Genomic DNA, 21,767 nt, shown 5'->3' on the forward strand with positions numbered 1-21,767 from the left:
CGACTGTTGGGTACGTTGCTAGTTTACAATTCTGTTGATTCGGGGCGATTCCGACTTGTTGAATGCAAATTTCACTGACACTTTGTATGCGGGGTCGATTCGCAGTGGAACAACCTACTGGATTGGGAACATTGCATATTTTAGCGTTGATAAGGTGCAGCGTTGGTGGGCCCAAAGAAGGCAATACTACTGGAGAAAAGTGCATTATAGTGTCCGCTTAGACTTTAAATGTTCGAATCGTTTTTCAAACGTCTTGAAACCCTCAACGCAATACCCGAACTTCCCAGAACTCGTTGAATCTGTTGGACGTGCAGCACGTTATTTTTCTAAACCCGCGCCCTGATGGTATTGGGTTCATGGGGGCTATAAAAACCCCAGATTAGCGGACTGTCAACGCATCTCAGTCTCAAGCAAATATATGATCCGCAACGCTACCAAGACAACGGTTTTGCGTGCACTTCGCACTCGTGCTGTCTCTCGCGGCTATGCCTCGCTAGCCGAGAAGACCTTCCCCAACGAGCCCACAGCTCCGGCAGTGGCTACGGCTATTCCTGGTCCCACTGGCAAAGAGAAAATTGCTGCTTTGAACAAGGTCTTTGATTCCGCTGCCACGACCTTCATGGTCGATTACGAGAAGTCCAACGGCAACTACATTGTTGATGCCGACGGAAACACTCTCCTCGATTGCTACGCCCAGATCGCCTCGATTCCTCTTGGCTACAACAACCCCACCCTCATTGAGGCTGCCAAGGACTCCAAGACTATCAGTGCTCTGGTCAACCGCCCTGCTAGCGGCAATTTCCCCTCTACCAACTACGCCGAGCAGATCTCCGGTCTCCTCAAGTACGCTCCCAAGGGCATGACTGAGGTGTGGCCCGGTCTTTCTGGCTCCGACGCCAACGAGCTCGCTTTCAAGGCTGCCTTCATCTACCAGGCTGCCAAGAAGCGTGGTAACGCCGACTTCACTCCCGAGGAGCTTGAGTCTTGCATGCGTAACGAAGCTCCTGGCTCCAAGCCGTTTGCTATCATGTCTTTCGAGACTGCCTTCCACGGCCGCTTGATGGCTTCGCTTTCGTGCACTCGCTCAAAGCCTATCCACAAGCTTGATATCCCCGCCTTCCACTGGCCCAAGGCTCCGTTCCCTCAACTCAAGTACCCCCTTGACCAGAACGTCGAGTACAACACTGCCGAGGAGAAGCGCTGCCTTGAGGAGGTCGAGAAGCTCATCAAGGGCTGGGAGTCTCCTGTTGCTGCCGTGATCGTCGAGCCTATTCAGTCCGAGGGTGGTGACAACCACGCATCCCCCAACTTCTTCAAGGGTCTTCGCGACGTCACCAAGAAGCACGGTGTTTTGCTCATCGTTGACGAGGTCCAGACTGGTGTCGGTGCCACCGGCAAGATGTGGGCCCACGAGCACTGGGGACTCGACGGCGATGGCTTGCCTGATTTGGTCACCTTCTCCAAGAAGGCCCAGTCTGCCGGCTACTTCTTCCGTGATCCCGCAATCCGCCCCACTCTGGCCTACCGCCAGTTCAACACCTGGTGCGGTGATCCCGCCCACATCATGATCACCAATGCCATTTTCCGCGAGGTCGCTGAGAACAACTTGCCCGCCAAGGCCCAGGAGGTTGGTGATTACCTCTACAAGGGTCTCACTGCCATCCAGTCCGAGACCGGCAAGATCTCTCGCGTCCGCGGCAAGGGCCAGGGCACTTTCATCGCCTTTGACTTGGCCTCCGGCGCTCAGCGTGATCAGTTCGTCGTCAACATGCGCTCTCTCGGTGTTTTGGTCGGCGGCACCGGTGCTCAGGGTATCCGTCTGCGTCCCGGCTTGCTCTTCGAGGAGAAGCATGCCAAGATCTTCTTGGACACTGTCAAGAAGGCTCTCGAGCAGTCCAAGGCTTAATCGAATCACATTAAAAAAAGCTAGTATGTAAAAACAGTTTGCTTTAACCACTTTTTTTTCGTTCTGTTTGCTTTCTCCCTCCCCATGCAGAGCCTCATGCACTCGTCCTGCACCACCACAAAATAAGAATGCCTGGACACAACCTAAACTAATTCTCCTCAAAATGCGTCCGTGGAGTTCGTTCGATGTGGTGTTTTGGCTGATGTTGGCATTGCTTGAAGTAGGCGCCCAAATAGGGCCCTTTGGCGCATTGTATTTCGCATTTGGAATTATACCCTACTTGTTCGTCTCGGTACCCTGGAACCTTTTCCTCAATTTTAAAGTGCGAACATGGGACAGGCGCAGTGGATATAGCCGGTTGGCTACTCCGTTTGAGTTTGCGGCAACGATCTTTGCCAAAAGTCTGCTAGAGAATTTCAATCTCCACGAACTGGGGCCAGCTTTGTTTGGGCAAACTACTGCCGAAGCCCTGTTCGATTATCGTCAAAGCATGTTCACCCGCGAAGGACTAGGAGATATTGAGCACTATGCGCTGGATCCTGATCAAAACCTGCCGGGATTTTGGGTTGAGTCTCGGAAAACTCCAGTAGACCTCGAAAACGACGTGATCATCTACTATGTCGTTGGTCCAGGCGTTGGCGGAGAGTCCGCGCATTGGAGCCTAGAATTCTTTTACTATTTTCTTGTTTCTTTGAATCAACAGGGATTCTGCAATCCAGCCATTTTTGTTGCCGACGTCTCTAAAGCCAAAGACTGGCAGGAGGCAATGTCAACTGTAATTGATACCTATGAGACAGTGGCGGCGGTCAATTGTAAAACTCTGGTGCTATCTGGCCATGCCGGAGGTGCTACGCTCGGTCTTAGTCTGCTGCTGCACCTGGCCCAGCCGTTTGATGGTCTACGTCAACTCAATGCACCCAGCCGCCGCCCGGACGCCGCAGTGTTGATGTCGCCAATCATGGATCTTAATAGACGTCGCGTGTCGAGCAAGGATAATATTGACTACTTGTCTACTCGTGCATTAGCACGGTATGCCAAGAGCTATGTACCAAAGCGCCTTCAATCTGCAGATTACACCCGTCCGGGGTTGGTCAATGACCTCGATCTGTGGTCCAGAGCTTTACCAAATCGTGGTATTTTTATTTCTGCTGGTAGTGAAGAAGTGCTTCTGCCAGAAGTCAAAGAATTTGCTTTCCATCTCCAGAATTCCCACAAGGTCGCGCTGGAAATCGAAACCGCCCAACTGCACGCATGGCCGTTATGGTTGGTAAATACTGCCCGCACACGACTGGAACAAACTGCGGGGGTAGGTCGACTGGGATGCCAGATTTCACAAATGATTTTATGGGATGCGGCCCGCAATTAGCGGTTTGGCCTGGAAACTAGCCCATCAAGGATTTCAACCTATATACATATAAGAAACGAAATTAAAGGGAAAAAAAACTACAGCTGCCCTATAACGTCACAAAGTGACAATTTTTTAAGCCTCAGCATTGGCCTCGCCTTCAACGTCCTCGCGCTTGTTGCGGTAGATGATGGGGCTGATGGTAGACTGAACCAGCTGGAGAGAGTGGCGGTTCTCGCCAGCAGTGCTGGTGTAGTTGGACATGGACGCATCGGCCTCGACATAGACAGTAGAGCCGCGGTTCAGGTATTGAGACATGAAGTCAATAGCGCGCTCGTCGAAAACAGTAATGTTGAACCAGGAAGTTTCGGACTTGGTGGTCTGCACAGCAAGGGGGTAACGGACGTATTGGACATTGTTCTTCGAGGTGGAGATTTCAATGTCGCTGCCGATACGGCCAATGGCAGTGAACTTGGCAAGATCAGCACGTTTTGAGGTCGAGGAAAAGGATCTCGCGAAGGTCTTTAACATTTGTCTTTTACTTTTTCGTCAAGTGGATAAAGTGAGGAAATTAACCTCGCGTCGTAAGCCCACTATAACCCGAACCCCGACCCCTTAATTTGGCTAGCTGTGCCTAATTAGGCCATACTCCCAACACCCGTTCTAAGCTTCCAATACCCCATGACGAACGCGAGTTTATTCAGCCGTGGAGGTTGGCGATGGTGACTTTTCTCAGCTGCCTCAAAAGAACCATGAGCAACCAGGTTCAAGTTGATCTTCGAGTTGGCCTATTAGATGTGTCGTTGGCTCAACTAATAACCAAAGATCACCAATTGATCGAATTTCCTACACTGCTTTTACCTAGCGATGTGAAAGCTGGATCAATTGTGCGTCTGACCTGCGAGCGCGATATCCAGGGCGAAGAGGATGACGCTGTGTCGTTTGAGAAAACACAAAATAATATGCTGGACGCATTCACTGTAAACGCGCCCAAAGTTCCTGTTCTTAGAGTGAAGAATACCACGCAAACATCAGCGGTTCTTGAATGGGACCCTATCGACGTGGCCTCGGCCACCTTGCATTCGCTGGCTCTTTACAAAAACGGCCAGCGACTAGGAACTATTCCTAATCCCGAAAAACGCACTTCAACGAAACTGTCAAATCTCGCCATTGATAATGAATATAACTTCCATCTGGTTCTAGCCACCTCAGCAGGCGTCTACGAATCAGAAATGGTGAGGGTCCAGACGCATAAAATGACCGATTTGTCTGGACTTACTATTTGTGTGGGTGATATCAGTGGCTCAAGCATCACAAGGGAAGATTTAGAGGAGAGCGTTACCAAAATGGGCTGCAAGCCCCTTCAAGATTTGGTGAAGCTTGACACGACTCATTTCGTGGCTACGTCCGAAGCTGGACTTCAGTACCAACGTGCTAAAGATATGAGTATTCCGATTGTTCGACCTGAATGGTTAAGAGCGTGTGAGACAGAGCGCCGGCTAGTTGGCGTTCGGGCGTACTACCTGTCTGCTGATCCCCGTACGCTTCCGCCAGCTATTCGTCGCAGCCGCACGGCTACAGTTTCTAGCTCCCGAGGCGATCCAATGTCCGCGGCGGATAGTGGTGATCAGTCTCCGAAGGGCACAGAGCGTACGAAGCCAGTTTCTGATTCTGCAGAAACAGCATCACACCACACGGAAAGGTCTGAGGCGGTTCCCAAGCCAGAGACCGTACAACCAGAAGCGGAGCCTGCTGAGCCTGCTGAGCCTGCTGAGACTAAACCTGCTAAGACTAAGACTGCTGAGACTGTTGAGACTGCTGAGACTGCTGAGACTGCTGAGACTGCTGAGACTGCTGAGACTGCTGAGCCTGCTGAGCCTGCTGAAACCGCCGAGCCTGCTGAGATTGCCCCTGGTGAGACCAGTGAGCCTGGTGAGACCGCTGAGACCGCTGAGCCTTCTGAGACTGTGGAAACTTCTGAACCTTCAGAGCACACTGAAACAGCTGAGCACGCGGAGACCGCCGAGCCTGCACAGCCCACAGAGACTTCTGAACCTTCAGAACACGCCGAGCCTGCTGAGACCATGGAAACTTCTGAACCTTCGGAGCACGCAGAGCCTGCAGAGCCCACCGAGCCCACTGAAACTGTAGAGCCCACCGACACTTCTGAAACTTCAAAGCACGCAGAGACTACCGAGCCTACCACTGAAACCAAAGAACACAGTTCCGACGCAGAACCAGAACTAACAGAACCAGCATCAGAACTGGCTCCCGAAACACAGCCCGAAACGCAGTCAGAAACAGAGCTTGAAGCCAAGGAAGAACCAACAGTTGGGCTCGAGGCTGAAAAGCCCACGTTAGAAGACACTAACGATTCAGAGCAAGTCGAACCTGAGCCAGAGTCAAATGAGTTATCGGAACAAGAACTGGTTACAGACAAACCAGATATTCCTGAAATCCAAGTCAACTCAACGTCAATCGAACCCGAACATACCCCTGAGCCTTCAAGCGTACCCACGCCAACCTCGACGACAAAGTCAAAGAAGAACAAAAAGAAAAACAAACACAAATGAGCAATTGTAAATAAATTAGCTATATAAGCGCTTTTACTCGCCAAAAAGCTTATGGACACGGCGCAAAACAGAATCCTTTTCAGGGTCGTATGGATGGTCCTTTGAGGGAATCTCCAGCAAGGCGGGGAACGCCTGGGTGTAAGCATCGACCTGGAAGCGGATACGCTCGGCAATGTGCTGGTTGATCAAAAGAATCGCAATATCCTTACGGGTCGTGTAGGTCTGGAAGTGGTCGGCAAGCTGCTCGTCAGTCATTTTAGAGTCAACAACAACAAAGTTCCGCGAACCGTCCTCTTCAGACACATTGCCAATACCAGCTAAAAGCATACCTGTCACAGTATCCTCGTCTCCAATAACCGCAAGGAGCGTCCTTTCATCGTAGTTTTTGGACGCCATGCTCTAAACGTCCTTACTGAAAGGTGGTCCTGCTGATTAACCCAAACCGTCGTTGAAATATCCTGCCAAAAAATGCTGCGGGCGAATTGCCGTTACTTTAGCAGTTCTTTTCGAGCTTGGGCAGGCCATTCCAAGTGGCAGAACATCAAGCACACTAAAGCTCGAAATGATGCTAAACGCTCCAACACAAACACCAAAATGGCCAACATGATCACAGTGGCCGCCAGAGAGGGCGGCGGCACTGATCTTGCGCTGAATGTCCGGCTCGCGACCATGGTTGAAAATGCCCTGAAAATGAGCATTCCCAAGCGTGTGATTGAAGGTGCTATTGCCAGAGCCTCGAAAGGTGCCGGAAGCGCTGCCGAGGAGTCTGTTTCAATCACATACGAAGGAGTGGGCCCCGGCGGGGTTGCATACGTTGTTGAAACCCTTACGGACAATAAAAACCGCACCGCACAACAGGTCAGAGCTGCCTTCATGCGGTTCAAGGGCTCCCTGTCCCCCACAAGCTTCTTGTTCCAGCGTAAAGGCTGGATCCAACTCGGGGAAGGAGCGGACTTTGACGAGGTCTTTGAGAAAGCTATCGACCTGGGTGCCGAGGACGTTGTGGAGAAGGACGGCGAAATTGTTCTGTATACCGAGACTTCGCAGCTCGCTGTGGTAGCAAACGAAATTAAAAAGGACTACAAAATCGACAACATGGGACTGTCCTACGAACCTGAACCTGACCAGGCAGTCGCCGAACTCGACGAGGAGACGCAAACCAAACACTACAAACTCATCGACGCTTTAGAAGAGCTTGACGATGTCAACACTGTATATACAAACTACCGCGAGTAGAAAATGAGACAGATCAGTACATGTCTAAGAAATAAATATCTCGCTAGTCGAGAAATAAACTCACCGTGCATGCTAGGGCCAGATATCATCTTGACGAGGCGGCCACTGCGGTCGACGAACCGGGGGACGAAGGCCGGATTTGGGAGGCACATGCCAGCCCCGGCCGCCCCAAGTGTCGAGTTCAGGTTCGGGTACCGCGTAGTCGTCGTAATACGGCACTAGGCCTGACTGTCGGTATGGATACCCGTACTGCCCAGGCGTTCCCGGGTACGCAGGGTGGGGCCTGTACCGCGCCGACGGATGATTGCCGTAGCTCATCGGTCCTGCATAGCTGTGGTGTGTACCATGGTCTGCACCATAGTCATAAAGCTCCTTTTTGGGCAAACTGGCTTCATAGTTGTACTCGGGCAAATAATCTCCTGGCACGGGGGCCGGATCATAAGCACCGTATCGATAGGTTTCTTCTTCGGGCTCATAAACACCACCATAAGAGTCCTGTTGCCACAAGTCGTTTTCAATTAGGGGCACCATAGGAACAACATATGGGTTATGAGCAGGCCGATGATTAGGGGCTAGAGATGGCTCTCTGGCTGATACAACCAGACTCAAAGCATTTTCAACATAAGAGAGCTCTTCTTCAGAAAGATAGAGCCCCTTGATTTTGAGCAGAATCATCCCCAGAGAGGTGCCACTTAAATCGGGGCGGAAGTTGGGGAAATGTCTGATCAGCGTTCGTACAGCATGTTGTGCGGAAATGATGGATCGTGCGTTGCGCATCGAGTTGGATCCTACCGACAGCAAAGTGAGAATCGCCCGATACGGGGTATCTTCGTTTGAAACGGGCGCTCGTGTTGGCGGGTCGACTGGACGAGCATACTTGCTGAAAGGTGCGTCGCCATAGCTCTCGATATCATCATGAGGTCGCTTCGTTCCATGTTCAGCATACGAGGAGCCATTGTACGGGTCAGGTTTAAACGAACCCTCACCAGACGATTGGTGAGAGTCGTGAGCATAATCAGTCCCGTGCGTTGCACCAACCCCTGGGGGGAGCGCCATTGAGGGTAACTGGTGGGTATCAAGGGTAATGATTCGAGACTGGACGTCACCGTGTCCTTCGGCAAGACTACCCGAGTGGGGGGCGACCTGAACAACGGTGATATTCGAAGAATCGGAGCCTCTGAGACGGGCCATGGTCCTAGAAGTGTCTGCAGAAGAGTCGGGCTTTTGATCCATACCCAAAACGTTAGACGAAGAAGTCATGGTTGCGTTCACGATTTGAGCCAGCGGACTGGGCAAGTCGGTAATCGCACCACTCATCTGGTCATGTAAAGTCTGTTTGTGGTCATATTTGAAAGAGAGAGCGGGCTCAGAAACGGCTTTGGTAGCTGACTGGTCGCTGGTGTGGCGATAAGCACAGGACTCTTTCTTCAAATCACGTTCCAAAGCGTCAATAAACAGCTGGTCATGGCGGATAGAGTACCAGTGGAACACCTTTTGCTTCTTTTTAGTCCGAATACAGTTGTGTTTGTAAAGGAACCCCAAAAACTCTGACTTTGCTCCCTCCAGCTTGGCGTGCTCGTTGCACTTTAGGTTGCGCAAATCAGAAAATATGCCCTCTTCGAACTTTTTCCGGTTGGTGATGGCACGACCAAAAGCGGCAAACCGGTAGGTTAGACAGCGAACGATATCCGTGCCGGTCATGTAAAACACGTTATTCCAGCGGACACACGAAATGTCTTCCTCAGTGTGCAACCGAAAGCGGTGGATAACATCATGCGGGGAAAAGTGCACGGGAGCAGTCTCCAAAAATAACTTGAGTTCCAGCAGATCATCCATGATTCGCGACAGTTTCATGGGCTGTAGTACATGATTGATGTATTCTTTTTCGTCAGAGGATCCATGGCTGGTGTTTGAGCGGGCGTAAGATGCACCCGTCATCTCCGTGGGGGGTACAGGGTGGTCCCGAGAAAGTGTACGAGGTTGTGAAATAGGACCGGTGTCGCTTGACATTTGATTTAAACTCTCAACTGAGGAAGGTCTGGTTGAATTATGCGAAATAGTATCGGGCGCCTCCATCGGCAGTGCGTAAACAGTGTATCTCTGGTTGTGGCCCCCGACGTGTTGTTTCCTGGACACTGGATTGTAGAAAAGAGCCGTTGACAGAATATAATCCTCTTTGATCGAACAAGTTGAGAAATATCCGAACACCCTTGACGCTGGGAAAAAAAAATATTAAAGAGCGTGGTTACCTTAAAAATTGTTCTACTTTTAAGATATGGTCAAGGTTGATGCAACTCAAACAAGATGGTAAGGGGTTAGGAGCAAAAAGTGGGTTTGATCGTTCTTAAGTAATCAGGCACCAAAAACCCTTTTTCCAAGCCTACCTTCGGGTCGTGCTGTGCAGAGCGATAAGTATGTCATCATAAATGTAGGAGAGTATAGGATTTGTTACGGCAGTGTGTAAATATTGCTGTTGATCGGATATGGTATAGCTCGTCTATGTTTTCGTCTATATTTCATTCCTGCAGCTCCGGATTGGATCTCAATTCTATCTTGACAGATTACTAACCGACTAGAAAAAGGCATTGCATATGTGCATGGGGGCAAAACAGGAGCATGGAGCCATCTGCTGTGTGGAGCTATAGCAACAGCGCTTTGCACAGCTAGAAATCGCTAGTAATCGTTGTGGGGCCTAGATGCGGGATTCACGGCAATTTTTCTAGGATTTCCCCTCCCCTTTGGGGTTGATTGCCTCTTTCGATCGCTCGGACCAATTTGTTTTTCGGTTCATGTGTGGAGGTTTAAAGTTTATTAAACTACGTAAGAATTGCCCGTGCAAATTGCTTTCTGCCGGAGAAAGTCTAGTTCCTGCGGATTGCCGCCGGTCTACTGCACGTACGTGCCTGATCGGTGGGCAGAGAAACCCGTGAGCACTGGAGATAAACAGCACTCAGTCTAGATACATAAAGAGACGCCCCTTTATATGGCTCGGCCAAGTTGCAGAGGGGTTTCTCAACGTGCCTCTCAACACCCCTCTGGGGCTTAGAATAACACCTCTGCTGAAGGCTGCTGCTGACTGAGCCCAAAGACACAATGAAGCCAGTGGTTGGAGTAAGTATAGCAGACGCTTGAGAGACAAAGGATACTAACCTTTCAGCCATTTGCCGCATGGTTTTGCACTATTTTGTCGGCATTCGCGGTAGTGATTCTATCTGCTTTGGCTCTGCTGTTCCGTTCAAATCATGAGGCGGTCATGGGCAGCATCAACGACCCTGAGGACGGCAAGGCGGTTTCCAACACCATTTTTGGCGCAGTAATTATCTATATTTGCTTCTTTTTGTGCTGCGGATCGCAAGCATTCTTGGGCCAACGCAATGGCGCGGTACAACTTAATTAATAAATGATTATTTGCTCTACTCGCTGGAGTTATATACGTACTGGTGGACTCTTCGTGCGTGCTCCGACAAAGAAAGAGGAACCAGAGATGCCAGGGCACTGTTAGGAATGTGCTTGAAAATCGACCAAATGTAAGAGTAGACGAGAATGTCCAAAAGGCCCAGGTTGCCTCCACAAGCAAGTTGACCCACGCTGAAAAACTTAGCATCGCCAAGCTTGGTGGCTAGCGAGTGCAGAGCCATAGACGTCGTATGTGAATTGAAATGCCTTACGACCCTGTGCCTACCCTGGGCACCCAAATGATCAAGTAGTTGGTTTGTTATTATTCGATTTGCTGGCCAAGGCTGCGACCGATCTCGATCGGACGAGTATACCGTCAGACACTGCTTTTCATAGTCCTCGCTCAAAATAGTAGCTAGCCATGCCTCATTGAGCCATTTATCAAGCATTACTTTGAATAGTTCCATTTCTCCATCCAGTTTTTCCTCCTCTCCCACCAAAAACCCAAGTATTTCGTCAAGCCCACTGTAGACTCCCGAACCGTCTCGTTTCCCGCCGCTCAAGACTAACAAGGGCAGCTTCTCATTTTTCGTCATATACGGCGACCCCAGCGCCACTTCGACGTCTTTGCCCAGCACTTTCATCAATGTTTGCACAGCCAGCCCATTTGGATCCATGGCAATGTGATCAGGCCCCACATTATAAACAAATAATCGGACGTCCCGCTCGTTTGCTGCAGAATGATTGGAAATTTCAGGGTACTCTTTCAGCGGGAACTGGTCAAATACTGCCTTGACAGGGCCGGGAACTCGCATATTTTCCTGGCTGGCAGCAGCTGCTTGTGGTGTTACCTAAAAAGAAAACTAGGCAAAACCTCGCCCCAACACGGTTTACCCCGGCTTACGATATCTCCACAAACGGCCGAAGGCAGAGTTTACGTTAGGACAAACGGTGTTTAATTGGTAAAGTTACTGCAAGATGACGACAATTCTGACCTCGTCAAGGCTTTCGAGGCTCGCGGCCTATCCCCATCTCTCCAGCAGCTGGCACTATCTTTCTGCAGCCATTCTCAGCGTGTGCAACCACCCCCAGGAGATTCCGGCTCTCTACAAGTATGCTATGGAGGTGACCCCGAAGGAGGACCACGCACGTGTAACTTCCGAAATGCGGGAGTCTCTGTTAAAAGCGGCGGCTCTGATTGGCCTACCCCGCACTATTAACTCCTTGACGGAGCTCAAAAATGTCACTCCGGAAGAATTACGGTTAGACGAACCTTTGCGGAGTGACGACACCGACTTTGAGAAAGTTGGTGAATCTTTTTTCGCCAAAGTGTATGGCAAAATCACCAAGCGCATTCACTACCAGCTGCACACGGCCTACCCTGATCTCAACTGGTTCATCATCAAGCACGAGTACGGCCCCCTATTGTCGTTCACCAAGATCTTGGGTGCCAAAGAAACCTCATTGGTGGTTGTAGCCAGTCTAGTCCCCCAGGACGTCAACCCCCAGCTCAAGGGCCACCTCAAGGGGGCCGTGAACAACGGCTCGTCTGTTGAAGAGGTCAACAGTGTCCGAGATATGGCCATTGAGCTCAGTCAATGGTGTGGTGTTCAACCTTGGCGCTCAGAAGTAGCCAAACTGTAGAGGCCAAGTATATGAAAAAAGGGTATCAATAACAGTATATATATAGCTATATAAATGAGCCATGAGGTGACATGGTGTGAATAGATAATAAACGGTGCGTATGAGGCCTTGGCCAGGCAGAAGCTTGAAATGAAACTTGGAGGCTTCCACAAAGACTAGGTTTATGCAGTGTTCGGGCAGGGCGAGGTAAGGCAAAATTTTGGACAGTGACCTGATGTGGGGGAAGACAATAGTAGGACCGGAGTTGTGAGGTCCAAAAGACGGGCACAGGATGAGGTATTATACGGGTAATTGGCCCCAGTTTTCTGGCTCTGCATCAATCGGTCCCACTTCAAAGTCGTCGGGAACATCCTTGAGCCAGTTTCTAACTTTTTGCTTGCTGGGGACTCGAGTGCCCCGGTCAGGCTCTACCAGTGTCTTGTAAACAAGGGTAGTGCTCGTCTGGCCGGTTACCGGATCAACACCCAGGCGGGCTATGAGGCTAGCCTCTGCGTTGCCACCAGCAATAGCGAGCTGACGGCCGGCAGAAACATGGCATGCTTCCGGTGGCACACCGTCAACGGCCAGTTGCCCGTTTTCATCCACACGGGGAGTCGACCGGGCGGAGGAGCTTCCAAAGGAAGTTGGCAAGTCTGAAGGCGTCCGTCTGAAAACTCGGCGCAGGCGCTGCTTCCAGCGGCTGTGGTCTTCGTTGTTACCGCCAAACATTTAATGCAAATAAAACAAGGAAAAAGAAGTGAATAACAAGAAGTCGTTAGCGTATAAATCCGTCAAACCACTGTGTTATGTGAAGACTTTGCACTCCCGTCTTTTCTTGAGGTATATATGTGAGACACCTTAGTTTGCCCCGCGATAGTATATAAAACTTTTGGTCCCAACTTGGCCTGCATTAATGCTGCATGTTGGCCGCAACCCTCAACCAGTCTCGGGAGCGGTTTATGAATGAGGCAAATGCTTTTTTGGGAATCGGCATAAGTTGCCGAGTTCGGAAAGATGGTTATCGGCAGCATACACGGCTCTGATTTTGATAAATTATTTTACTACGAGCTCATAGTCTAGCCATGGCATGGCTAACCCACGGCCTTTCACGCCACCCCTATATTCCTCCTTCAGCCTCCCAGGTTCTGAGTCAGGAGACACCGATCCTCTTGCGGTAGTAGCCGTTAGGTAACCGGGCCAGGGCCTAAAGAAAGCTGCTGCGGTTGGCATAAAAGATAGCTCCGATACATTCTTGGCTAGGCAGAAAACCCAAAAAAAAAAAAGCACAACGTCGCATCCGACGGCAATTTACAGATAGGGGTTGTTTGCATTACATATTCTGTATGAAAATAATCTACTGCGACTCCTGAGCAACGGCCTTCTCAGCAGGCTGGTCGTGCAGGATGACAGTGGGAGGTCCAACGGGCTTCTCGGCCTTGGGGGCCAAGATGTGGATGTAGTCGGGAAGAGAAGCCTTGGGGGTACCAGGGGCACCGTTGGAGGCGGGATCACGCATGATCTTGACCTTGATACCAAGAGCACCCTGACGGAGGAGAACGTGACGGGTAGCGGTGTCAATGAAGTCGCGAACGGGCTGACCGGAGTGGATCATGAAACCGTCCTGGAACTTCATGGACTTGGCACGGGCAGCACGCAGCTTACCAGAGACAACAACCTCAACACCCTTGGCGCCAGACTCCATAACGTAACGGACGACACCGTAAGCGGCACGGCGGATGGCCAAACCGTTGAGCAGCTTGTAGCGAAGAGACTCGCACTGGGCAACGGCGGAGAGACCACGCTCGGGAACACGCTCAGCAAAGATGGCCAAGGTGCTGGGACGCATAGCAAAACGCTTCTCAAGGAGAGAGGTCAGCTCACGAATGCGGCGACCGTTCTCACCCAAAACGGCCTGGGTGTGAGCAGCGCGGACAACGATCTCGGTCTTGGTAGGGGTCTTGCGGACCTCAACACCGGAGTAGCCCTCCTCGGAAAGCTCACGAGTGAAGAACTCGTTCAACTCGGCGTAGAAAACACCGTCAGCGACGTGCTTGCGCTTCTGAGACATGTTGGCGCTCATTTTGACTATGGATAGACCTGTCCGCAGCTTGCGTGGAGAGTCAGTAGTTCGCTCTGCGTGACCCCCAAGTATGCCCTAAAGCCCTAATTCATATCTTCGAGAGATGGCTTATATTATATAATCACGATCGCGAAAGAGGTCCCCCAAACCATCGCCCAGCTCAGTATGAGCGACTCTCCAGTTCTTTATTCTTTAACGTTGCAACGACCTTCATCAATATCAGCATCGGTAGGTGGTCAGTTTATAGAAGGCACCAAGGCTCAGCAAATTGTGTTGGCCCGTGGTTCCTGGTTAGAGTTACTGCGCCCTGATCTGGATTCAGGTAAACTAGTACTCGTTCATAGAGTCAACGTTATGGCCACTGTAAGAAGTCTGGCGACCTTCAAAATCGCCGCTGCTGGTCACAATTATTTATTAATGACAACAGACTCTGGTAGACTGTCTGTGTTGACCTACAACTCCAAAGAAAACCAGTTCGTCGCATTGAAAAACGAACCTTTTGGCAAGTCGGGCATTCGTAGAACTATTCCTGGAGAACTGTTGGCCTGTGATCCCAAAGGAAGAGCCGCAATGGTCGGTGCAATTGAGAAAGGTAAGCTTGTTTATGTTCTCAATAGATCTGAGGATGGTACGCTCTCCGTCAGTTCGCCACTGGAAAACACCGCAATCAACTCAATTTGTTACGATCTTGTAGGTCTCGATGTCGGTTATGAGAATCCAACTTTCGCTGCGCTTGAAGGATCTTATGCAGAAGGCTCGCAGCCGGCCGCTAAACGGCTGGTTTTGTATGAGCTTGATCTCGGATTAAATCATATCGTGCGCAAGTGGACAATGCCCCTAGAGTTTTCAGCTGGTCTATTAATTGCTCTTCCAGGTGGTATCGATGGGCCCTCGGGTGTATTGGTTTGCTTCGACGGGTTCATACAATATTTCCACCCGGGCCAGGATTCCGTGCTGCTCAAATTACCACACGTTCCCGATAATGACACAAACTATATTGTTTCGTCGGTCACGCACAAATTAAATGGGTCTTTTTTTGTTTTACTACAAGATCGCTCCGGCACATTGTTCAAGCTTAGCTTTGTACTGCCCGATGATGAGTTCACCGCTCGTTGGGGTGGACGCAAGGCTCTAGCAAAAATGGAGCTTCAACAGTTTGGTGCCTGTCCACCTTCGTCGTTCTTAAGTATCTTTAAGGCTGGCTTTTTGTTCTGTGCGGTTGATTCTGGAAACCATCTATTGTATCAGTTCAACACATTGGGCGAGGATGATGATGTCCCAATATATTCCTCAGAATCTGAAGAAACAAAAACTTACGAACCTTTGCAACTGGAAAATATCACGGTCGTCGATGAATTGCCGTCGTTGAATGCTACGTCTTCAAGTGCTGTTCTGAATGTTCGTAAGGACGAAACACCTCAAATCTATGCCGTATCTGGCACCGGCGAATACTCATTTTTTAACGCCGTCCAGTATGGAATAGAGGTTTCAGAGCTCATTAGTTCACCTCTGCCTGCACAACCTCTTGCGGTATTCACGACCAAAACTCAGTACTCCGACGAATATGATAAATACATTGTTTTGTCTTTTGCCAATGAAACGCTTGTGCTTTCGATCGGAGACGAAGTAACTGAGGTCTCTGATTCCGGTTTGGTTAAGAATGTGTCGACCTTAGCTGTTCAACAAGTAGGACTGTCCAGTTTGGTCCAAGTTCATGCGAATGGATTGGTACATATAAGCAAGGATTCGAACGTGACAGAATGGAAACCACCAAGCCAATCCACGATCTTAATGTGCGCTGCCAATAACACCCAAGTCATCTTGGCATTGTCGACTGCTGAGATTGTTTACTTTGAAAGCGACACTGAAGGAATGCTTATTGAGTACTCACGTCGACAGAAAATGCCATCACCAGTTACTGCCCTCGGTATAGCACCAGTGCAAAAGGGTCGTTTGCGGGGATTTTTTGCTGCTGTTGGCTGTTCTGATGAAACCGTTCGTTTACTGTCTCTCGCGCCAGGATCAACCCTTGAAACTTTAAGTGTTCAGGGTATTTCAGCCCCAGTATCCTCTGTTGCCATAAGTGAAATCAATACTGAATTCAGTGTGCACATCGGCCTGGACAATGGCATGTATATTGTCACGTCATTCGACAGTGTCTCAGGTGATCTAGGCGATGCTCGATCCAGATTCTTGGGCCCGTACAAGGTTACAATTGACCGCACCTGGACTTCTGAAACAAACCTTCAAGTTGTTGCTCTATGTACAAAAGCCTGGGTTCACACCTCCTCAACAAGCGGCGCTGACCTGGTGCCTATCTCCTATGCACGGCTAATAAGTGCCGCTCCTTTCTCCAGTGCTGATTGTCCAAAAGGTACTGTGGCGGTTACGGATAGTTCACTCGTAATTTTGCAGGTTGACAGCAAAAGGGAGAACATACACCAACGACATATTCAACTATCCAAAACTCCGCGAAAGTTTATTACGAACTCCTTGACAGCTTACTTTTACACGCTCTGTACCACTAAGAACCAGACGTCTATTGAAGTTGTTGACGCGGTGAAGACAGATTCAGTTCTTTCGAGAACCCATATTGATGGAGTTATGGGGCTGTCTATCTGCAACTGTCGGTTTCAATCTCGAAGCAAGGAATACTTGGTGCTCTCTACAGCAAAAGTCGTCAATTTGAAGCCAGGTACACCAGTATTATACACTGATCCATGTATCAGCATCTATGAGTATTCGGGAAGCCCATTTGGAACTGGTCTTGAACTCGTGCACTCCACAAGTATACCCTCGGTGGCACATGCACTCGTGGGATACAAAGGACTACTATTAGCAGGAACTGGAGATAGTGTTGTTTTGTTTGATATCGGAAAAAAACAACTTCTACGAAGAGGAGCCTGTGTTATCAAGAACTCAAAAGACATTCGAGCTTTAGCTGTGACGAAAGATCGTATTGTAGTCGGCGACATCAAGCGATCAGTCACATTTGTGATGGTTGAGAAAGAAGTTATCGATAGTATTGAGGAGTTCAAACTCTTGCCATTCGCAGATGAGCCCATCGCAAGATCGATTACTTCGCTGACGCTTCTAGACTACGATACAGTAGCTGTGGGTGACCGCAGCGGTAATCTAGCAATCTTGCGTTGCCCAAAATCTGTTTCAAACCTCTCCAAAGATGTGATTATTAGCAAAGAGCAAGTGGCCAATGGCTGTCCCTATAAACTTGAGCTGCTATGCCACTTTTACGTCGGTGACATACCTATTGGATTACACCGGGCATCTTTCACAACTGGAGGATTCGAAGCAATTATTTGGGTGGGTATAAATGGGACTATTGGAGGATTTATACCCATCATGTCGTCGCAGGATGCTAAGTTCCTGCAAAAACTCGAGCAAGAGATGAGGAGTTCAAAGCTGAGCTTTAAAAATCTCGCAGGCCGGGATCACTTAACATATCGTGGTTACTATGCGCCTCCAAAAAAGGCCATTGATGGCGATCTCTGCGAAGAGTTTCGTCGACTAAGCAAAGAGCTTCAACTGCAGGTCAGTGAAGCACTTGAGCGCGAACCTCACGAAATTGAGCGTAAGCTTATAGAGTATCGTACGCGCAGTGTATTTTAAGAACGTTTTTTTCTAGCATATGGACCTAATAAACCTATCTCATCTCAACTCAGCGCTCTAGCTTTTGACATACCACTGGATCCAGGAAGACCAGCTCCGAAATCAGCAGCCTGGAACACTCCCTTTCGGTCGACTGCAACCAATACAGTACCATCAGGTGACCATTGAATCGAAGCGGCCTTGAACTTTGTATTTGAAGCCGCAACCTCGAGGCATACCGTGAACTTCCTGGACTCTGTGGCCAGCCTGGAGGAGGCTAATATGTATACAGCACCACTTTTGTCAACAAAAGCAGCACCTCGCCATACGGGAGAGGGTAAAGCCCTGTGAATTTTGGATCCAAACTTGTCAATTCTCATGACGACCGAGGGAATATTTGTCGTAGTGTGAGATGAAGAGCTTCCGCGTCTCTGACCATTTGAAATTTTAGTATCAAAAATAACTGGCGGGCACCCCTGCGAAACAGAGGTGACTAACAGCGACCTGGAGTCGTCAAAGAACTCTATGTCAGTGATACCTTCGTATTCAGGATCGTCACTGACTTTACGACTAGAGCGCAGCAAGATTCGAGGTTGTCGAGGGTCTAGGAGAGATACACCGAACAGTCTAGACTCTTCATCAGTTCCACACATGAGGAACGTCTCATCAGGAGATACCTTTATAGTCTTGATCATATCAGAATAAGGGCTTGTAAAAGTCACTGTGTCAATATGCGAGAATGCATCATCATCTGCTCCAGCAACATTGGCACATAATATACAAATCATAGGCTGCTTTTTGAGGGTTGTTTTGTCGGTGCTCAGAATTGTGTATACCACAAAAGATCCTTTGAGGGAGACGTCAAGGGCCTGTATGTTGAAGTCACTGTCGTCCTTGTATATGATATTTCCCGTCGCAAGACAGACAATAAAAATATGGCCTTCAACTGATGCGAATGCAACCCACCTTTCGTTCATAGATACAAAATAGTGTGTGTCCTCTGATGCCGATTTGACAGGGCCATTATAAATTAATTCGGGTGGGTCATTGAAGTCGGTGGCTATGCGATAAATAAAATACTGCGATGATGAGCACAGTGCAAAGTATGTCATTTTGGGCGAAATGGCAGACGTCATACGTCGTAAATCCTTCGGTCTTGAGCGCAGAAGCTTGCGGGACTGCGTACTGTGTGTGAAAAGCTTTCGCCAAATCGGATAAGATCGGTTGAAATAATGCATTCTCATTTCATGTAGCACGATCATATTGTTTGAGAGAGGTCGTGGAATTGAACTTTCAAGCGCTTCGGTGTTCTTTGCTGGTTTCAGAGTCGAGGTACTATTGGAATCCAGAGTCGGATTGATCTGTAATGCAATTTGCCGAAAAGCGTCCACAAACCCTTGAGATGAGCTTGAATCACGATTTGCCTTAATGATCTGTGTAGTATCAAAACTTCCAAGAACGTCCACATCAATATTCGTCGTAAAAACTGACCTCGTGCTACCCATTTCCAGCGGTTCCAAGTCAAAAGAAGATTCTGTTGCAGAATCTACAACCGCTGAAGTGGTACTTTGAGAGCCCTCCAAAAGTCGTCTTCGCAGCAGCTTTCTCTTCCCACGAACTAGCTCTTGTGCTTGGGATACTAGAGATGGTTCCGCCGACCCAGAGCTGGTCTGCGCCTCGGCAGCGGCCAAAAGCGACTCCAAACTGTTCAAGAAGTCCATCCACTCCCCTACATCTGATATGAGCCCGCCCACGGCTCCTGAATCCATACTTGGCTCTCGCTGTGCTGTCGTCGCAGCGTACATATACTCCCAGGCGGGGTTGTAGAGAATACGATGAGATTACATGATGTTCACATCGGGGATCATGATAGCCCGCGAGGGGCTGGGGTTGAATTGCGTTGGGTCCGGCATGATTAGGAGGACTAGCATAGACTTAGAACTAAGATAATGCACTTCAATTGGTGTTCTTAACCATTTATCGACAATTGGCCTGGAACACAGTGTCACACACGGCGACATGACACAACTTTGCAGCACCGTGCCGCTATCGGGGCAAGGGCTTTATCACCGCCAAGGCCTGTGTTACTGTCTTCCTGTAAATGCAATGTAGAAAATCCTACGATTAAAAAATTTTCATCCGGCCAATTCGTCCATCATTGGCTTAAGTCTCTATGCTTCTACTGAGTGCTCCCTGGAATAATTTGATCTAGCGAATCTTGCTACAGTCACCATCTGAGTGCCGCCCATTCTCTACGCTACACAATACAAGTATGATTATGCACGGCGCGTAAGCTCGCAGCTTGGGTTCGACATTAGATAAAAGAAAGAAATATGGGTTGGCGGGGATAATTTGTTCAAAATATGTCTAGTATAGTTCATTTTGGTATAAATAAGTGTTGAGAAATACTTTATGGTGTTAATCATAAACCATTTTATAAACATCATATGCTGGTGACAGATCTAGATCGCTGCGTCCAATCCATCGTCCAAACTTCCGGTTAAATCGCTCATCGTTTTTTCGCCAGCGGATTCGCATTTCGCGTGATACCTCGAACGTGCTCTGCTCTGCATTCTCCCCTCTTCCGATGCTGGATCCAAAACTAGGGTCCCGCGTACCGGGCATGCCGTTTACATCAAGCTCATCAATTCCAGCGAACGGATCGGGGTCCTCGTGATCATCACCCTGTTGAACCCAACAGAGGTTTTTCTTATCAAAACACATGCCCCCATTGATGCTTTTGAGCTTAGACACAGCAGCGGCTGATTCTTTAGAGATCAGTGTGGGTTTTTTAGCAAGAGCATTGTCGAACCTTTGCACGTCGCCCTCATTGCCTTCCCATTGACCAGCCGCAGGATTAAATATCATACCATTGAGCTCGCTCTGCTGTGGTATGCCGTTAGTGGCAGGGTTTCTGATCAATCCGATCTTTCGTCGGCGTCGGTCATGAAGACCAGCTTTGGACGAAGTGTCTGGCTTTGATCTCGATTTCTTGGGAACAACTGGTCGCTCTGGCTCAATGTATTGTGTCAATGGCCGTAGCTCGGGTCGCCTGACGATTGGATCCTGGGGCCGCTGACTTGCCTTGGTCGATGGTAGTTCCATCATTGATTTGGCAGACCTCAATCGGCTTGACTTTAGATCTGGGAGCTGAGCAATGGATTGCACACTACGCAATCTTCGATTTATATCTGCCATGTGCGTAGCCATCTCATTTCGCTGCTGTTCGAGTTGCTGCTTGTAACCAAAAATGATATTCTTGTTAATTGTGCCTCTAGAAAAATCAAGCGCGTTCAGATCAATTCCACGGGCTATATCATCACTTTCTTCTTCAGAAGTATGCTGAGCCCAACGAATTGTCGCTGGGGCGCGACTCAGGGAAGGTGCAGCAAAGTCACGTAGATCCTGCAGCCTGGCCCTTCGTTCTCGTGCTTGAAAACGTGAAAGGAGGTCATCTTGGGTATTGCTATCTTTCTCTTCCCAGACAAAGTCTTCTTCTTCAATGGGATTATCCAAACTACTGATAGAAGAAGCCGAAGAGGACATGGACATTCGCGCCGGAGAGTCGCCATCCGTTATGTAGCCATCAGAACAATAAGGGGCAAAGCGCATTTTAAGCTTGACTCCATCATCTAATCCATCAAACCCGTCCTCGAAATCACTGTCACCCAGAGTAGGAGTGGATTCAAACTCACTAGGGCGACCGCTGAGAGTGCGATTGGGGTCCTGCCTGAAGCTTGCGAGCATTTTCAAGGTCCCGTTTTTACTTGTAGAAAACGCAGTGGGTACACGTTTGATTGTATCACCTTTAGACAATGTCAAGTCATTGAAATCATCAGCAAAATCATCGTTGAAGTTCTCTGTGTGCTGCGCCAGCTGCCGGTTTCTTTGAGGTGTACTCATTTGAGAGAGAACTGAAGACTTGAAATCCACTGTTCCAAATCCGTCGTCGTCATTATCTGTTTCAATATACTTGTGCATCCTCCAATGCTAATCAGGGGT

At 49.2% G+C, this 21,767-nt stretch overlaps 15 protein-coding genes across 15 annotated transcripts; 7 read left to right on the forward strand and 8 right to left on the reverse strand.

Moving 5' to 3' along the window:
* Positions 1 to 418: 418 nt before the first annotated feature.
* Positions 419 to 1,906, forward strand: B9G98_00349 (4-aminobutyrate aminotransferase; the record flags this gene model as incomplete). The annotated part of the gene is made up of 1 exon (XM_024806907.1): positions 419 to 1,906. The coding sequence occupies one exon, from the start codon at positions 419 to 421 to the stop codon at positions 1,904 to 1,906; it is 1,488 nt and encodes a 495-aa protein (XP_024662675.1).
* Positions 1,907 to 2,069: 163 nt separating this feature from the next.
* On the forward strand, positions 2,070 to 3,272 carry B9G98_00350 (Esterase; the record flags this gene model as incomplete). Its single annotated transcript, XM_024806908.1, has 1 exon — positions 2,070 to 3,272. The coding sequence occupies one exon, from the start codon at positions 2,070 to 2,072 to the stop codon at positions 3,270 to 3,272; it is 1,203 nt and encodes a 400-aa protein (XP_024662676.1).
* A 114-nt stretch (positions 3,273 to 3,386) lies between these two features.
* On the reverse strand, positions 3,387 to 3,782 carry B9G98_00351 (Single-stranded DNA-binding protein RIM1, mitochondrial; the record flags this gene model as incomplete). Its single annotated transcript, XM_024806909.1, has 1 exon — positions 3,387 to 3,782. One exon carries the CDS (start codon positions 3,780 to 3,782, stop codon positions 3,387 to 3,389), a length of 396 nt encoding a protein of 131 aa, XP_024662677.1.
* A 221-nt stretch (positions 3,783 to 4,003) lies between these two features.
* On the forward strand, positions 4,004 to 5,824 carry B9G98_00352 (Chitin biosynthesis protein CHS5; the record flags this gene model as incomplete). Its single annotated transcript, XM_024806910.1, has 1 exon — positions 4,004 to 5,824. The coding sequence occupies one exon, from the start codon at positions 4,004 to 4,006 to the stop codon at positions 5,822 to 5,824; it is 1,821 nt and encodes a 606-aa protein (XP_024662678.1).
* Positions 5,825 to 5,857: 33 nt separating this feature from the next.
* Positions 5,858 to 6,220, reverse strand: B9G98_00353 (V-type proton ATPase subunit F; the record flags this gene model as incomplete). Its single annotated transcript, XM_024806911.1, has 1 exon — positions 5,858 to 6,220. The coding sequence occupies one exon, from the start codon at positions 6,218 to 6,220 to the stop codon at positions 5,858 to 5,860; it is 363 nt and encodes a 120-aa protein (XP_024662679.1).
* Positions 6,221 to 6,292: 72 nt separating this feature from the next.
* On the forward strand, positions 6,293 to 7,060 carry B9G98_00354 (putative transcriptional regulatory protein HAH1; the record flags this gene model as incomplete). The annotated part of the gene is made up of 1 exon (XM_024806912.1): positions 6,293 to 7,060. The coding sequence occupies one exon, from the start codon at positions 6,293 to 6,295 to the stop codon at positions 7,058 to 7,060; it is 768 nt and encodes a 255-aa protein (XP_024662680.1).
* A 72-nt stretch (positions 7,061 to 7,132) lies between these two features.
* On the reverse strand, positions 7,133 to 9,136 carry B9G98_00355 (Transcription factor steA; the record flags this gene model as incomplete). Its single annotated transcript, XM_024806913.1, has 1 exon — positions 7,133 to 9,136. The coding sequence occupies one exon, from the start codon at positions 9,134 to 9,136 to the stop codon at positions 7,133 to 7,135; it is 2,004 nt and encodes a 667-aa protein (XP_024662681.1).
* Positions 9,137 to 10,153: 1,017 nt separating this feature from the next.
* On the forward strand, positions 10,154 to 10,457 carry B9G98_00356 (hypothetical protein; the record flags this gene model as incomplete). Its single annotated transcript, XM_024806914.1, has 2 exons — positions 10,154 to 10,171; positions 10,218 to 10,457. The coding sequence occupies 2 exons, from the start codon at positions 10,154 to 10,156 to the stop codon at positions 10,455 to 10,457; spliced, it is 258 nt and encodes an 85-aa protein (XP_024662682.1).
* A 16-nt stretch (positions 10,458 to 10,473) lies between these two features.
* Positions 10,474 to 11,271, reverse strand: B9G98_00357 (hypothetical protein; the record flags this gene model as incomplete). Its single annotated transcript, XM_024806915.1, has 1 exon — positions 10,474 to 11,271. One exon carries the CDS (start codon positions 11,269 to 11,271, stop codon positions 10,474 to 10,476), a length of 798 nt encoding a protein of 265 aa, XP_024662683.1.
* Positions 11,272 to 11,434: 163 nt separating this feature from the next.
* B9G98_00358 (hypothetical protein) lies at positions 11,435 to 12,100 on the forward strand (the record flags this gene model as incomplete). The annotated part of the gene is made up of 1 exon (XM_024806916.1): positions 11,435 to 12,100. One exon carries the CDS (start codon positions 11,435 to 11,437, stop codon positions 12,098 to 12,100), a length of 666 nt encoding a protein of 221 aa, XP_024662684.1.
* Positions 12,101 to 12,379: 279 nt separating this feature from the next.
* On the reverse strand, positions 12,380 to 12,808 carry B9G98_00359 (hypothetical protein; the record flags this gene model as incomplete). The annotated part of the gene is made up of 1 exon (XM_024806917.1): positions 12,380 to 12,808. The coding sequence occupies one exon, from the start codon at positions 12,806 to 12,808 to the stop codon at positions 12,380 to 12,382; it is 429 nt and encodes a 142-aa protein (XP_024662685.1).
* A 625-nt stretch (positions 12,809 to 13,433) lies between these two features.
* Positions 13,434 to 14,159, reverse strand: B9G98_00360 (40S ribosomal protein S3; the record flags this gene model as incomplete). The annotated part of the gene is made up of 1 exon (XM_024806918.1): positions 13,434 to 14,159. One exon carries the CDS (start codon positions 14,157 to 14,159, stop codon positions 13,434 to 13,436), a length of 726 nt encoding a protein of 241 aa, XP_024662686.1.
* A 165-nt stretch (positions 14,160 to 14,324) lies between these two features.
* Positions 14,325 to 17,786, forward strand: B9G98_00361 (Pre-mRNA-splicing factor rse1; the record flags this gene model as incomplete). Its single annotated transcript, XM_024806919.1, has 1 exon — positions 14,325 to 17,786. The coding sequence occupies one exon, from the start codon at positions 14,325 to 14,327 to the stop codon at positions 17,784 to 17,786; it is 3,462 nt and encodes a 1,153-aa protein (XP_024662687.1).
* Positions 17,787 to 17,830: 44 nt separating this feature from the next.
* Positions 17,831 to 19,570, reverse strand: B9G98_00362 (SPS-sensor component PTR3; the record flags this gene model as incomplete). Its single annotated transcript, XM_024806920.1, has 1 exon — positions 17,831 to 19,570. The coding sequence occupies one exon, from the start codon at positions 19,568 to 19,570 to the stop codon at positions 17,831 to 17,833; it is 1,740 nt and encodes a 579-aa protein (XP_024662688.1).
* A 613-nt stretch (positions 19,571 to 20,183) lies between these two features.
* Positions 20,184 to 21,746, reverse strand: B9G98_00363 (hypothetical protein; the record flags this gene model as incomplete). The annotated part of the gene is made up of 1 exon (XM_024806921.1): positions 20,184 to 21,746. The coding sequence occupies one exon, from the start codon at positions 21,744 to 21,746 to the stop codon at positions 20,184 to 20,186; it is 1,563 nt and encodes a 520-aa protein (XP_024662689.1).
* Between the last annotated feature and the right edge of the window lie 21 nt (positions 21,747 to 21,767).

This window comes from Wickerhamiella sorbophila (genome assembly GCF_002251995.1).
Source record: "Wickerhamiella sorbophila strain DS02 chromosome Unknown contig1, whole genome shotgun sequence".
In the NCBI taxonomy this organism is placed as follows: domain Eukaryota; kingdom Fungi; phylum Ascomycota; class Dipodascomycetes; order Dipodascales; family Trichomonascaceae; genus Wickerhamiella; species Wickerhamiella sorbophila.